General features: G+C 41.9%; 1 protein-coding gene across 2 annotated transcripts; it reads left to right on the top strand.

Annotated features, from left to right (window-relative positions):
- The first annotated feature begins 1,293 nt into the window (after positions 1-1,293).
- Positions 1,294-10,850, top strand: aqp3a (aquaporin 3a). Of its 2 annotated transcripts, XM_079736014.1 has the most exons (9): positions 1,308-1,342; positions 1,738-1,818; positions 5,752-5,819; positions 6,733-7,097; positions 8,807-8,933; positions 9,079-9,216; positions 9,370-9,485; positions 9,648-9,865; positions 10,013-10,850. In XM_079736014.1, exons 4-9 carry the CDS (start codon positions 6,990-6,992, stop codon positions 10,212-10,214), a joined length of 909 nt encoding a protein of 302 aa, XP_079592140.1. In that variant the 5' UTR covers positions 1,308-1,342; positions 1,738-1,818; positions 5,752-5,819; positions 6,733-6,989; the 3' UTR covers positions 10,215-10,850. The 2 variants fall into 2 exon arrangements, with proteins under 2 accessions (XP_079592141.1, XP_079592140.1); XM_079736015.1 differs by lacking the exon at positions 5,752-5,819 and having other exon boundaries at positions 1,294-1,342; positions 6,937-7,097.
- Positions 10,851-16,513: the final 5,663 nt, after the last annotated feature.

Genomic DNA, 16,513 nt, shown 5'->3' with positions numbered 1-16,513 from the left:
TACTAATCCTACAGCAGTTAACCGCACTATAATGTAAATGTGACAATGGCTAGGAAGTTAATAAAAGTAAGTCGGTAAAACACATGCCTGTTCTCAAGGTTTTGTCTGATGCCTAGTAAGAGTTCCATTTCTCAATTTACTGAAAAATAACACGCAAAACAAACTTATGTTTGAGATATCAAGATCAAGAGGTGGAATAAGGAACAGGGATTTCCATAATTGGGACATGAGAAAAATGAATATTTTTACTGAAACAAACGGTTTAAAAGCCTACATACTCTGTCTCATGTTAATAAAACGTGTGTGTGTATACAGTAACCATTATCAATAAACTTAACTTTAGATCATGCAAGGATAATGTTCAACTCAAATAGATGCTTGTTTAAATGAAACTTCCAGCTCTTGCCCAGCATTTGATTACTTCTTTGTTCCCTCATACTCTGTACTATACTTATATATTGTTTGCTTACCCTTGTATTTCAATTGCAAGGTTTTACATGTTCAACATGAATCCTTGGCAAATACCACCGCTTGCAACCAACTGGTATCGTCCCACCTCCCAGAGCTTTATTGGCAATGGATCACTTCTCTCCTCACATGAGATCCCTTCATCTTTCGATCGGAACTCCCCCCTGGATAATAGTAACCCTTAACAACAAGCTCACACACAAATACTTACTTTCAGCTGCACATTCCCAGAAGGTAAACTGACCCCATGGACATTTCTAATGACGAAAACATTACAAAACATTAGAAATGACAATGCCTGATGTGATAAGGACTTTTGAAGTGGATATTGGAATAAATGGCAAGTATGTACTGGGATACAATATAGTTATCATTTTTGCATGATTTTTTTGCATAATTTTGTTCAAAGGGCTTAATTAACCAAGCACAGCGTTTCATCAATATGAATTAATGGCTTGAAGGTCAACAATACACATTTGAATAGGCCTGAAAGGGGACTTGACCAGTGGCGGTGGGTCAATAGAGGGCGCTAGGGCGCCGTCCCTCCGTGAAATATTTACTTGACTATATCTGCCAACTATCGATCAACTATTATCAATACGAAATAAATGAACAAAAATACATAGCGTTTATCCTCGTTTAATTTTGCGATATACTTGTCACTGCCAGCAACCATTTAAATGCGTCTGAACGTCAATGATTTGGGCTAGGCTAGTTAATGGTCATTCGAAATAAAGCCCTCCTCCAAGTCAGGGGCGCCGGCCACGTTGAAGTCAATGTAAGTACAGGAAATCAAATCTATTTTAGTCTATAGTCTGTTACTGTGCCCCACCAACATTTTTGATCACCAGCCGCCACTGGAATTGACATATAGGTAGGTCATATAAAAAAGATAATAATTATAAACTAATACCCTGAAATGGCTTCTAACTGGTGAATGGGTGTCGATGTAACGTCTAAATGTGTGTAATTTGTAGCATTTAACAAATGCACTGTATTAAGGCCGGCATTCACCCCGACCACAGTAACACTTTGCCACTAAAAAGAGGTAGTGAAATAACTATCATTATTATTATTGCAATTGTTACGGCGAGATATTATAATATCTTGCCGTAACAATTGACGGCAAGATATTATAATATCTTGCCGTAACAATTGTTTGCTAGAATGTAGTGTTGGATTTGACCACAGGGGGGTGCATTTCGCTGACATTTAGCAGGAATGGGCAATACCAAACCTTTTTAATTCGATATCATTTTGTCTTTTAAGCCGAATTCGCCTCTGCCTGGCCGTCTCTCCTGCCTTAGAAAACGGCGTATCTGCTGTAGCTGAGGGTGCAACAATTCCGAGGTATATTTTTCCCACTTATAACTCTCAGGGTGTGTTGTATTTAAATGTTTGAATAATTTACTCGTAAGGCTACTGTGTGGCACATTCTTGTCACAAATAGCCTATCCTACGAGTGGTTTATCGACGGCTGAAGAGTGTCAAGGGCACCACACAAGTGTGATGCTTCAGGATGGCGGCAGCGTGTGAGTGTGCGCGGGCGCACTCTGTTGTCGTCACACAGGCTTCCACATTCATGCACTTGAAAGTGCAATCAAGAAAGCGAAGGGCCAGCGACGCGTCATGGTGGATAATTCGTTCATTCCCACCCATTTCTTTATAGATCCATGATTCCCACCTCAAACATTATACAAAACTTAAGTCCTGAACAGTGAACACGATTGGAAGGGATGCAGCACACTCTTTGTATTGATATATTTATATTATCAATATCTGATTTCAAGGAATCAATACCAAATGAGAAGCTTATGAGTGTAAAGTATCAATCCTGCAGTATCGATCCGCCCATCCGTACAATTGCGATGGAGGAAGAAAGGTTTGGTGCGGATCATGACACATGAATAGGAATATCCATGCAATGCATTATCTAGGCTACTGTATGTAGAAGCATTAGCATGTGCAAGAGCACTGGTTGTTTCCTGAGGCAGGAGAGCAGGCGAAGACGTGACGCTAAAAAAGTTAATAGGAAAGCTGTTCCAGAGAGCTGGCAATAGGTATAACGGGACAGCCATTGTGTGTTTCATTCAAAACAGACATATTATGAAAAACACACTTTTCCTGGGATTTGGTGTTGTTTTGGGTCTCTGGTGCTCCCTCGTGCATACAAACTTTGAAAAAAGTCTGTAAATGATTTTTTGAGTGAGATGAAAGTACCCCGCCTACAGTTACCAAACGAGTGAGTCAGTTTCGGCTCCCTCTCCTATGTAGGAAGGGGGTACAGTTGAATATTACCTCCCACTTCCCCGCTCCCCTAAGATTTTGTGGACCAGCGGACGGGCAGCTCCGGCGGGGAGAACTCGGCGGCAGCTCAGCTCCGGGAGTACAATCCCTTGCTTTCTCTGCCAGACTGCCGCCGAGCTCCCCCCGCCGAAGCTTCGGCGGCAGTCCAGAGGAGGAGACATGGAGGAGAAAGGGATTGTACTCCCGGAGCTGAGCTGCCGGACTGCCGCCGATCTACCCCTGCCGGACTTTTCAGCTCCCGGAGGACACCCACCGGAGCAGCCGGAAATCTTCGGGCAACAGTTCAGCTCCCGGTGTACAATGCCGGAGCTACCAACTGCCGCCGAAGCTTTGGTGGCAGTCCGGCAGCTCCGGCACGGGGAGCTCGGCGGCAGTCCGGCAGCTCAGCTCCCGGAGTAAAATCCCTTTCTCCTCCGTGTCGCGGTTCATGGACTTCAGAGAGTCAAGGCCAAAGTTCCTTTCCCCCAATTCTTGTCAACCATGGCCGAGATATCCCCCACTACGAGTCTTTACTTGTTGTGGAAGGGCCAGAGACGTCAGACGCAGTCTTTATGATTCATAATATCATCCGAGGCGCACATAGCTTTTGGCCATGATATTAGATATAATATTATATAAATACCCATCTATATTATTATTATAATTATTATTATTATTATTATTATTATTATTATTATATTATATTATATAGATATAGAGCTCCAGGAGTCCGCAAACGGCAACAATCCCTTCTCCTCCATGCTGTGGTTCATTCTGACAGCTCATTGGTCAATGGGCAGCAGCTCATTTGCATTAAAGCTACAGACACCAGAAACCGCGTATTCTGAAGGGACTGAAACAGAGGGGAATAGCGGCAGGCGAGGTTTTTTTTACTCCTAAAAGCTATTTACAGCAAACAGCTGTAAATAGATCTGGAACTCAAATACTATGTTTACTTGTTGGGAAAACACCATAATATCTCTCCTTTAATTAATAACTGATGTCAGCTTGCCAAACTCATGTCAAGCCTATATCATATGTTTCTTTACACCTACATCTACAGCTCTTAAATATATTCAAAATGACATCCCTTAAAGAGTTTTATTTTTTATTCTTAAATGAGCGATGAAAACTGCTTCTAGATTCCTAGGGTCTCAGGCTCCTTCAACAGTGTAATATAAAAGTAAAAAGTATAAGAGAAAAACAAGTAAAGAGAGCTGAGACCTAAGTAAACAAAAATAAACAAATAAACTACAATACTGGATATGAAATAATTAGAATGAAGTAAAAATATAATAAGTGTAATGTATAAATAGATGCAGCATAAACAGGTGTGAAATGTATACAGACATTGTTAGACAGATGTCGACTGTTAGAAAGAAGACAGGTTGTGAGAGTTGCAAACTTTAAACTTTAGTTTTCATTCAAAGTGGGCTCACAGCCAGCCCTACTAACTGCTGTACTTTCTGCATACATACATTATTTTTTAATACCATTTCTTTAACAAAATATTTGTTTGAGTTTTTATTTAATGGCCTGTTTGAAAGTGCAAAAATCCCAAATTAATTAAATTCCAAGTGGCATTCATTAGGTAGTGAACACATGCTTATAAATCCAGCCTAGAGACTAAATTCCAGTTATTAACATTCATCAAAATTCTACCCCCAAAAGTAGCAAGCTGTTCGATTATGAGATTTATGGGTGCTCTTCTATATATTCTTCTGTAGCGGCACAAGTAAAAAGTGTTCACCTCTAACTCTTTTTGCCATAGCAGGCACCACATTAGTGGTTAGTGGAGACCCACATTTGAAGTTGCAAAATAGTGTAAACGCTTGTTTTATACATGATTTACTGCCGTAAAACGGGGTGTGTGGAAAGACTGATACAAAACAAAAATCATTTCAACCCATGCCAGACGGCTTTGTGTCTCAGCCTGAATGCCATCCTTTATTTTGGCCTACTATTCCCAGGGTATATAGCCAACATTTGATTGTGCAAGAAAATGTTGATGACGGGAGTCCCAGTACAGTACATAAGCCAATGCATGACATACGATGTGTCACTCAACCTGTGAATGAGTCATAAATTGTCAGGGTTCTCACCCATACATTAACACCATGCGAAACCTGTTCAACACGTAGTATTGCATGAGCTGATCAATATTGCCATAAATAAAATAAAAAAAAGAATCGTATGAATGTCTGATTGACTGTGGTAGGCTATTTGTCTCAATGCGGACTGGACCAGGTGAAAACTAATATAAGGGGGTGCCAATCGTCTCCAATCACTCCTCATCCCTCCTCACCTTGTCGTCTATTCCAGCACTGCCAGTGTGTCAGTGTGCCAGTGTGAAAAATCTGGCACATAGATGAATAGATGATTAGATACTTGTGTTATCCCCTTGGGGAAAATGACTGTTTTGCTGCACAGCAAGAATTTACAAGACCAAACAAAAAACTCCCACTAAAATTCTGTGATGAAGTAACGGAAGCCCAGGTCACGTAGTCCACAAATCCATGCGATGTTATCGTTGCTTTCCAACATGTTACCGGGCAGAAAGGCACTTTGATGGGATTGAGGGATGACTCACGCTGAATTATTCAAATTAAGTTCACAGGAAAACAAGACATTACAAGAACAAACAATAGTACTACTACTCAGCAAATTAAATGTGCTATCTTTTGGAAGTTTTCCATCATCTTAGTAGTTGACCTGGATTTGATTTTCCACTCCACTGTAGAAAACTTCAAGACATGTGCTTGAAAAATGCAGCTGTCTTGTTATGCAATTCCTATAAGATGCCACGTATAGTTTGCACGATCTGCATAGTGTGATTGAACACATGCAACAAACAAAAATGTATATTACTTCTGCTTGTTTTAGTTCCTTCATCCCTCCTTGGAATAACATTATTTTGGCTGCACACCATTTACGGAACTTTATTCCTCATTCTTTATTGCCATTGCATTGCGTTGTACACTATCGATCCTTCTCCAGGAGCAGGGTGCAGTCAGGGTGCAACGCCCAGGGACCGACTCGAGGCATACTGGCAAGGGCATAAACCGGTATGGCTTCTAGTTAAGAAACGGGTGCACCCCGTGTTTAACAATGTCTACCTAGGGAGAACATAGAAACTTCCTGCACAAGCGTCCCAGATGGGTTTTAACCCAGGACGTTGTTGCGGTGGGGCAGCTGCGCTCACCACTTGTTTGTTAATTACCATTTGGGGGGAGGGGTGGATTTACAAGTTGTTGTTTCGATGTTCTTGTTGTATTCCCAAGCAATAACATCTGCACCTATTGAGTGCCAAGTGCACCATTCTATAGCTTAATTTCATTATGCTTTATTTTACCTTTTGTACCGAATCAGTTGGTCTTTACTTTTTCCTGTCACTGAGATGGCTCCAAGATGTGTTTTCAGAAAGAATTACCACTAATCCTCGATAAGTGCTCTTCAAAAAAAACACCTTAACCTTTAAGTGATGAACTAAACTGGGCTGTCAAATGTATTTTACACTTCTTAAGTCAATACAGTAGGATAAAGCAGACATGTTTCCTTCAATCCAAATTTTTTCTCAGAGAAAGCGAGACAGTCAGTGTGAAACTCTATTTAAATGTATTGTTCAACTTAAACTATTTGAACAATTCCTCTCATTGTTCATAGTTCTTTTGTTATGTTGTTTTTTACTGAACAAATTGCACCCTGGTTCCAATGGAACTCTGAGCATATAGGAGTTTTTTAAGGAAAAGGGTTCTCACACCTCTATTAAAGCTATACAAAGCAGGAATAATATGGAGAGATAAAGTTTCAGACCGGACAAAGACAGGATCAGCAAAAGAGCCACACAGGGTCGTTTGGAAAAGAAAATGGGAGTGTGAACCAGAAAAGTAGGTGCTAGGACAAGGTGTGTATTACAGCTGTTTGTGTGTGTGTGTGTGTGTGTGTGTGTGTGTGTGTGTGTTTGTGTCTCGACATGAGTGTGTGTGTCTGTGCGTGTGCATTAGTGAAAGGGCGGCAGTGAGTGATCGAAAGGGAGACAGCAAGTGAGCATGCCTTTTGGAATGGCAGGAGAGAAAGAGGCATGTCTGAGAAGGTGGGGCCGAGGACTTGGCATGTGTCCAGCCAGGACCCGTATCAAAATTATAAGAAGAGGAGACTCGTGTTCTGCACATCACATCACAGAAGGACATACCAGCTGACGACCATCACCCACCAAACCACTCTCAGAACACAACATGGGAAGACAGAAGGTATATTTGGACAAGATGTCCAGAAGCTGCCAGGTCCGCAACCTGTTGCTTCGCCAGGCCCTGGCAGAATGTCTTGGCACACTCATCCTTGTGGTAAGTTGATAATGTATAATGTGTGTGTGTCTGTGCGTTGGTGTTCAATGTCTTTGTGAGTGAGTGTGTGTGTGTGTTTGTGTGTGTTAACATAGTATTTCTCACATTTTCTTCGGGAATAAAGTTCTGTTCATTGTTATTCTCAATGAAAGCTTTATGCTCCAAGCATACAATAGAGAACGCCTATGGCAACTAACCTTTAAGGAATCTTGTTCACCTACCTTACTTCTCACAGGGGATGTCAGCAGATTTTATAAGTCTTTGTGTTTTTCCTCTGACACATCTATGTAGTATTTGCTGTAGTTGATTTGTAAAAAATATTTTGAGATATAAATTCAGAGACCAAGAAATTATACTGGTTTATGTTCAATAAGCCATTACGTTGTACAATTTATGTTTAATAAACCAGTGTCCTTTATGTTTCTTAACCCCTCATCATGTTTAATATGTAAACATGAATTGCTGAATACAATTTTAGTTGTAAGCAGAGAGATCAAAGTATCTGCAGATGCACAGAGAGCAAGACATTAAAACATTCACATGAGCACCCAAGCCCATATATAGATGGGCAGGGAAATTTGGGATGGATGGGATATCATGCATGGTCAACTAATCCAAACTTGTTAATGCTGTGACGACTTGCTGGATGAAAAGCACTATAATTAGGGCAATTACATGTTTTCAAATTAGTAGACAAGCTTTAGCTAGTTTTAGATTTTCAGTTTTCTTCCGGATTTATTTTTATTAATAGGTTGAACACGTAAAAAGTATCGAAAGTAAATATTTCACCAAACATATGTTTTTATTCCAATAGCAAATTTGAGCAAAGAGGACAATTAAGGCTTCAATTCTATGGAAATCTCATCCGACCTAAGTTTGCTGGCCCATGTTGAGCCGTCTGCAATCGGATGCCTCTGACATTTGGAGAAAAGGGTCTGAAAGTATTCTGGTCTTAAAGAACTTGGACTTTACAGATGTCCTTTACTTAGCTGCGGACAGCGGCGATCATCAAAGGGACTTTATACGTTATATTTACGGGGCTTTAGCCGAGACCCAGTGATGGAGAGCGTCCCTTAGGCGCCAGGACGATTGAATGCGGTTCCCCGAGGCTAACCTCATTGTAAGAGTCCTGTGGTCTGGGTGGAATGCGTCCCATTCAGAGGGTTTATATTGGTAGCCTCAGCCAGAACCTAATGCACGTCCTTTCATCGAAAACAGATGCATGAAGCACTTGTAGTGCTCACAGGCAGGCAGGCACGTGCATGCAAAGACACAGACACATGCACATGCAAGATCACACACATGCAAATTAGAATGTTTAATGAAGTATGCAGTGAAAAACAATGGAGACTTTATCCCACCTATTCAGATTTTTTTTATCAATATACACAATGTAATAATACCAGCAAATATTATTTCTGAACCAAAGTCAAAAAGTAACCTCTACAGTGGATGGTGGTGAGATGTGTGACCGTCTACACTCCCCTCAGTTTAGACACGAGTCCAGTCCACAAAAACTGGCTTTCAATTTCACTGATAACAATCACATCCGCCCTTCACCCAATAAGGTGACCTCTATGCGGGACAAACATCCAGTCATTCAGTCAGTGCACTTTTTTGGAGAGCCAGTGACAGAGTGATATCGGACGACTCCCACAGACCAAACGGTTGCGTTCTGCTGACGTTGAACCATATGTTTCTCTCCCCAGATGTTTGGCTGCGGCGCTGTAGCTCAACTAGTGCTCAGCGGAGGATCCCATGGCATGTTTCTAACTGTCAACTTTTCCTTCGGCTTTGCGGCCACCTTGGGCATTCTAGTCTGTGGCCAAGTGTCGGGTAAGCCAAGGAACTGTCAAGCACAAACAATTTCAGATACTTATTTGTATTTGACAAAGTAATGCTAGTCACTAGAAGCAGGTGGGGTGGGACCCTAATGATCATTATTTTTAATATGGTCCTGTTGTACATGTTTTTCCGACAGGAGGCCATCTGAATCCGGCTGTGACCTTTGCCCTTTGCCTACTCGGAAGAGAACCCTGGAGAAAGTTCCCAGTATACTTTGCCTTTCAGACACTGGGGGCATTCCTCGGTTCTGCAATAATCTTCGGCATGTACTATGGTAAGGGATCAAGTCAATTTATATTTTATTTTATCACGTTGCTATTATGTTATTGTATCAAAACCCAAAGGATCTCTGCTGTAGATTTTGACATCATTGTAATATTGACTGAGACAACAAAAAGTATTTAACGTTTATTTTGTTTATCTAAAGATGCCCTGTGGGACAATCCTGACAACTTTAATGTGACGGGAAATCGGTCTACTGCCGGCATCTTCGCTACCTATCCTGGAAAACATCTCACAATTCTCAATGGCTTCTTTGATCAGGTATCCACCTTGACTGTGCCCAATTTCTAGTTGAATCATCTTTATACATTCTGTTACACAATAGCTTGGCTTGTACTGAATAAACATATCAACAGGGTTATGGTTAGACCGTCAGTATTCTCTTCCAATATTGCTTCATGTGTGCCCATCCATCCACCATAGCTCATTGGAACGGCAGCCCTGATCGTATGCATCCTGGCCATTGTGGATCCATACAACAACCCCATACCCCAGGGGCTTGAGGCCTTCACCGTGGGCTTTGTGGTTCTGGTCATTGGACTGGCGATGGGCTTTAACTCTGGCTATGCCGTCAACCCAGCCAGGGATCTGGGGCCACGTATTTTCACTTCGATGGCTGGCTGGGGCATGGGGGTCTTCACGTGAGTCTGGTTTACATGTCATCTCCCTCTCCCACTATGAAGACATCACTGACACACAGCATTCCTCTCATCTGACACTATTGCCTGAGTTGTGTATATTTGTTGTGTCCTACACCTCTATTGATTGTGAGGATTTCTGTTCCTCAGGGCTCGAAACTGCTGGTTCCTGGTGCCCATCTTTGCCCCGTTTCTTGGGGCTATCATCGGGGTGGTGATCTACCAGACGATGGTGGGTTACCATATGGAGGGCGAAGTACGCGACCGGCGTGAGGCGCAACAACAGAACGAAAGAGAGCGACTCAACAGCATCAGCACTAACGACCACAACAAAGAGAAGGAGGTGTCATAAAGAGCCTGACGTCTGCACGGGGGGATACACAGCAACAGGGTTAGGGTTAGAACTAGCAACAGATGGAGTTCTCCACAATCTGTACACACACACACAAACACACACACTAACACACCACACACTCACACACACACACACAGACACACAAAGCGCAGAATTACATTAATTCGTTGATGAACAATACATTTTGTTGTATTTAATCATAGTTTTCTATTACTACGACTATAGTTTCCTATAGGATTTTGTAGAATATAATGTTATAGATATATCTAGTGTCTCCACACCAATTGTTTGCATATGTGTTTATTCTTACCAAACAAATATTGGCAACATATACCACTGTTTTATTGTTACACTACTGTTATATCCCAACAATACATCTCAATTCTTTTTTGCATTATCTTGTTTTGTTTGTTTGTATTATTATTGATGTTTTTACGATATAAAGTATGTATTGACATGTTTTTCAAAAAACTAAAAGGCCTTGGTAATCCATTATTTCAGTGACGGAATGTGACAATTTCCTTTACTCTAAATCGAAACAGGATAATGTTTTTCATCTGCTTCAACTTTGTAAATACCTAGAAGTAGCTGCCAACACTATTTTGAGTCTAACCAAGATATGGACATACCATACCAACATTTGAATATTGTTAATTTTTTTGTAGGTTAACATTAACTTCTTTAATAAACATCTCATGTAGTCGAAATTAGCGCCTTTGGTAAACTTATTCTAACATTCTATTTATGGGACTGGAATTGCTCCCATAGAGCGGATTTTCCTCTTCGACAAGAACCCTACCGGGCCAATCACAACCGTTTATCTAAAAGTAGGCGGGATAAATACGATGACGCCAAGGGCAGGGCCATTGTTTTGATAACAACGAAGATGGATACCGCCGATGTAGATCTTTCTGTTGATTCCGCTATCGACACAGTATTAAACAAACCGGACGGTTTTCACCAAAATAAGCACAAACGACTGCACTTAAAGCTTTGTTTGCAAAGGAAGACGCCATACTTCCAACGTTTAATTTACCAACTGGCCCTGCTGGTCGCCCCAAAAGGGTTAGGGCGCATTGAAAACCCTGTCCGTTAGTCTGTCTGTTAGTCTGTCTCAAGGAGGACAGACCAGAGATGTAGTCTGTCCTTTGGTCTGTCTCATGGAGACCAGGGATGTTGTCTGTCCGTTAGTCTGTCTCAAGGAGGACAGACCTGAGATGAAGTCTGTCCGTTAGTCTGTCTCATGGAGACCAGGGATGTAGTCTGTCCGTTGGTCTGTCTCAAGGAGCACAGACCAGGGATGTAGTCTGTCCGTTGGTCTGTCTCAAGGAGGACAGATGAGGGATGTAGTCTGTCCGTTGGTCTGTCTCAAGGAGCACAGACCAGGGATGTCGTCTGTCCGTTGGTCTGTCTCAAGGAGGACAGACCAGGGATGTCGTCTGTCCGTTGGTCTGTCTGAAGGAGGACAGACCAGGGATGTAGTCTGTCCTTTGGTCTGTCTCAATGAGGAAAGTTCAGGGATGTAGTCTGTCTGTTGGTCTGTCTCAAGGAGGAAAGTTCAGGGATGTAGTCTCTCTGTTGGTCTGTCTCAAGGAGCACAGACCAGGGATGTAGTCTGTCCGTTGGTCTGTCTCATGGAGGACAGAACATGGATGTAGTCTGTCCGTTGGTCTGTCTCAAGGAGCACAGACCAGGGATGTCGTCTGTCCGTTGGTCTGTCTCAAGGAGGACAGACCAGGGATTTAGTCTGTCCGTTGGTCTGTCTCAAGGAGGACAGACCAGGGATTTAGTCTGGCCATTAGTCTGTCTCATGGAGACCGACTGATGTTTTTTCCCCGGAGTCCTGGCTACTGATCAGCTAGAGGAGAGACACGATATCCAGAAACCTGATGGGTCTGTGGTGGTTGGAGTATGCCTCGTCTACAAATGGTAAGGGTTGTTTTCTAGATCATGTCATAACAAATGACTGTATTATGTTGAATAGAAGCCATATGAATATGGAGGTGGGAACTAGCAGCCTAGCCTAGCCAGATAGCTCGATAGTAGTTATTATAACAGCCACACAGCTGCTCTTTGAATGCCACTTGGTCATGCTTGGCTGGCTTCATAAACTAAGATTCAGCTGGAGCTCGTAAGCTGACATTTCATCTGCGCTGTCACGCTAACCTTTTGCATGTCCTAGCTATCAAAATATCTATTGAGGCTTAGGTGCTTGCTTTATATGACTTTTAATCGGCAGAACAATTAGCAGATGAGCTTGCAGATTTTGTCGGTTTGCTAGGCGTGGTGTTTTACTGGGGCATTGTTTTATTTACTTGTATTTACTTGTCTTTCAGGTACACCTGTGTTGGAATTAACCATATCAGCCGATCTGGATTCCAGAGCTAGGGTGAAGGCAATTGCATTGTGACGATGAGCCCAAATAGGACAAACCTCTGAGTAAAGTCTCTACTCGGATGCTGGATTGTGAGAGAGATTAAAGACCCACAAATCATAATTTACTGCCAAACATTAAAGCCAGTTTTCAGTATTAAATTATCTGAAAGCAGAACTAGGTGAAGATGCCTGGGTTAACAGAGACCAGATGACACCTGATTGAGAACCTACTTATAGGCATGTTTCACAGCCAATCACTGCCTGTTAACAAAAGTGGAGAGCTGTCATCCTTCAGTGGAGAGGGTAGCTGCAGAGTTGTTGCAACAACAGCCCTTGTGATGGGCTTAAACTTTCACATGTGGTCATCTATGGGCTACCAGAGGATGGTGAAGCTATTTTTTGACAGGCCAGGCAGAGATGGGTCTCAGTCACATGCTGCTTTCCATCCTTCTAAAATGGTTGGTGGGGTAGTTGAAGGAGGGCTTGACACGGGCAGAATTAGCTGCTTTCAGAAGTGTCAAACCAGGACATATGTGCTGCACTTATTGCCATTGTGTATGTTCTCCCACATTTGTAGAAGTTTGTAGATGGCTAACCCCGAGGTACGACTTGTTGCAAGAAGAGGTTACTCCTGTCAAATGTAGAGAGGTACATTTTGTGATCAGGGATATGATGGAGGACTGCCAGGGCTGTTTGGTTCAGGAAAACACATCTATACACACACCGCCAAGACAGCTTGTACTGGGTTTGGCACTGAACTTATTGATTTTGTCATCAAACACGGCACACAAATATTTGACTTGGCCGACTTTACTCAGACCCTCCCTGTATTCAAATTAAAACATGCAAAACAAACTAATAATGAAACACTCTAATAATGTGAGGTACATAGCAGTGAGTCTAATTCAGTTCCCAATAGCTTTTCTCTGCCAGATATGGATTACAAATGTTACGTTGAGGAGGAGGAGTTTGTTGACCAGATACAAACACAGCAGCTCAGAATCTGGCTTGTCAGTACTGATGTCCTGACTAAATAAATCTAAATATATACACATTTAGGACATGGAGCTTGAGTAAAGCAAATAGATTTGTCCTTATTGTGCATGTTATAAGACAATCTGTGTAGAGGTGGGGGATGAGGGCATTGTTGTGCAAGTTATGACAATCTCCGTGGAGGTGGGGGATGAGGGCATGGTTGTGCATGTTATGACAATCTCCGTGGAGGTGGGGGATTAGGGCATGGTTGTGCATGTTATAAGATGATCTGTGTGGGGATGAGTATTCATTTTCAGCTGTATTCTTGTGAATGTTGTCAGACGATCTGTTTGGAAGTGGGGGAGGAGGGCATTGTTGTGCATGTTATAAGACGATCTGTGTGGGGAATGAGGATACAGTTTTAGCTGTAGCTGTTTCTATATAAATGACTAATGATTACATTTGACTGTTTTATCACCTGTCTGAATGCACCTGAATTGGGCTGCCTTAATAGATGCTTAACAAGGTTGTTAGTCAATACTTTTTACAATTGATTTGCACCTCAGGTACCAAAACCGTATGTGACAGGTAGGGTGGGTAAATGATTCCTCCTTGACCTTTTAATCAAGACCGATCTGAAAAAGATTAACAATATGGTTATCACAAAATATACTTTTTATAATGAAACAAATTAAAGTTGAACTTTCAATGAAAACAGACCCTAGCTGCAAAAAACATGTTTAAACTTATAAATGAACACCGAGCAGCATAATGCATTGCACTTGTTTTAAACAAGGTTTTACATATAAGAGAGAATAAGTGAACATACAAAATAAATAATTAAGATATTTACAGGATTGCAAGGGATACTTCTCCAGTCCTCGAGCTTGGAATCCTCCACTGGTCCAACTCACTGTACTTTAACCCCCTTTAGGGTTGCCAAGGGTTTTGCATTCATACTAAGCTGAAGAATGTCTTCCACAAGGTCCTAGTCCTTTATTATCAAGGTGGCAGCTGCTTTCCACTGCTTCTTGTTGATTTTTATCCATCATCTCTGCCGCACCTGGATGGCAGACTGTGCAAACTGTTTTACTTGATGGGTAATGGGTGATGACCTGAAAGATTAGGGAAAGGTTTCATCATTATGTGTTGTCAATACGAAGGATACTGATGACATTTTGTCTCAACCCCCATCTCTGCTCAGGCATGAGAGGTCACAGCAAGGTACCCTTTTTGGGGATTCATGTTACTACTCATTCTACACATAGACCCTAAGCATAGATGGGGCTGGAGTGCCTTATGTCACTAAATAACTAACTCCCATGAAGTTATTAAATGGATTTATCTTTAGAGTGCTTGGTAAACTACAGTTAGTATAACGCAGCTTGCCCACTGCATTCGTCCGTCAACGGACGACGGAAGGCGTGTCTGACGAATGGGGGAGTGGTATTTGCCGACGGAGCCACGATCTGATTGGCTGATGGATCCGTCGCAGCCTGAAAAGTAAAATTTTTCTCAACTTTTGAACGCAAGAGACGGAGCCGACGGAATGGATGGACCCACAATGCATTTCGGGATCTCCCCATGCAAAGTCAAAGAGATCCGTCAACGGACGGATGCAGTGGGCAAGGGGTGTTAGAGCCCATGTTCTTCTTAGTCTCAATGTGTCCCTCAAGATGCAGGAGTTTAACAATTGAATCAGTTTAAACCAAGCTTGCCTCTGTAATACTTCTCAGTGCTGTCATGGCTATTAGGGTCAGACTTGGCGCTAGAGGATTGGGGCAAAACGTTATTTCTTGTAAGCAGGGTGGTACAGTGTTAAGACATTAGTGGGATCGATTTTTCTGAAGTTTTTGTCAAAGTCAATCCTTCCATAAACAAGTCGATTAAACACATGAAGTGTTTTTTACTTTCATATTCTTATGGCAACAATGGTTCACATGTTTCGTTGGTGCACAATCACAGCTCTTCGCTTTCGTCGCACAGTGCTACATCATGGTGATGTGGGATTCATGAACGATTCGTTCAAGAAGAACAAACTTTGGTGCGATCCAGTACTCTAAATTGCTCTGTAGCCCCAAATGGCTTCACTGTGTATCCTTATGTCACCCAGTATAGGCGCAAGAGCATTAGGTATATGATACGTAATATTCATATTTGCAAATGAACGATCCGACTCAAAAAGATATGTTCATTTGAATGCTGGAACATACTCAAGTTTAGGATGTCTAACTGCCTCAGAGATCTACTCTCATTCATGGAAGAACTTAAAGGAACAGAAAAGTCAGAAAACACATCCCCTGAACAAAGCCACTTACCTGACATCAAGAACCAGTTTGTTCGATTACAATTCCCAAGAAGAATGACTAAGAGATCCGCAGGAAAATATGATCACCTGTTAACCACCGCAACCCTCAGCTTAGACATGTAAGCCTACCTGCAGTGTTGGGAAAGTTCACTTTCTATGTGAACTAGTTCAAAGTTCAGTTCACAAATTTTAAAATGAACTAGTTCAGTTAAACGTTCATAATTCAAAATTTTGAACTAAGTTCACAGTTCCAAAAAATGAACTAGTTCATAGTTCTTTTTTTCAATATGTTGCTGTGAGCTATTATTTTTTTCCAGTATTTTGAACATTGAGCCCCCTTTGTGGTTTGTTTAGGATGAAATAGAGTGGTTAAATCAAGCATTGTAGCGAAATACAGTTTCTATCGTGTTTTATTGCACATTAAGCGCATTTTGTAAATCCCATTGATTTCTGTTGGAAGACTCATTGCTCGTTGGCCGGAAACGGAAAGGGGGGGGTGTTCACGTTTGATTGTAGTCTTTTCGCTCGGTTCTAGCCCTACTGTTGAGACGGAGAACCAAGCGAAAAGACTACAACCAAACGTGAACAGCCCCCCTTTCCGTTTCCGGCCAATAAGCAATGATTCTAGGAGGTATTC

The sequence above is a fragment of the Pollachius pollachius genome (assembly GCF_949987615.1).
Source record: "Pollachius pollachius genome assembly, chromosome: 1".
Classification (NCBI taxonomy): domain Eukaryota; kingdom Metazoa; phylum Chordata; class Actinopteri; order Gadiformes; family Gadidae; genus Pollachius; species Pollachius pollachius.
This window is presented reverse-complemented; position numbering and strand designations above follow the sequence as displayed.

Bases quoted from the DNA above. Each gene is read 5' to 3' on its own strand.
- aqp3a (XM_079736015.1), top strand. From the start codon at position 6,990: ATGGGAAGACAGAAGGTATATTTGGACAAGATGTCCAGAAGCTGCCAG. The intron at 8,934-9,078 runs GTAAGCCAAGGA...TTTTTCCGACAG, and splicing joins AGTCTGTGGCCAAGTGTCGG to GAGGCCATCTGAATCCGGCT. The intron at 9,217-9,369 runs GTAAGGGATCAA...GTTTATCTAAAG, and splicing joins AATCTTCGGCATGTACTATG to ATGCCCTGTGGGACAATCCT.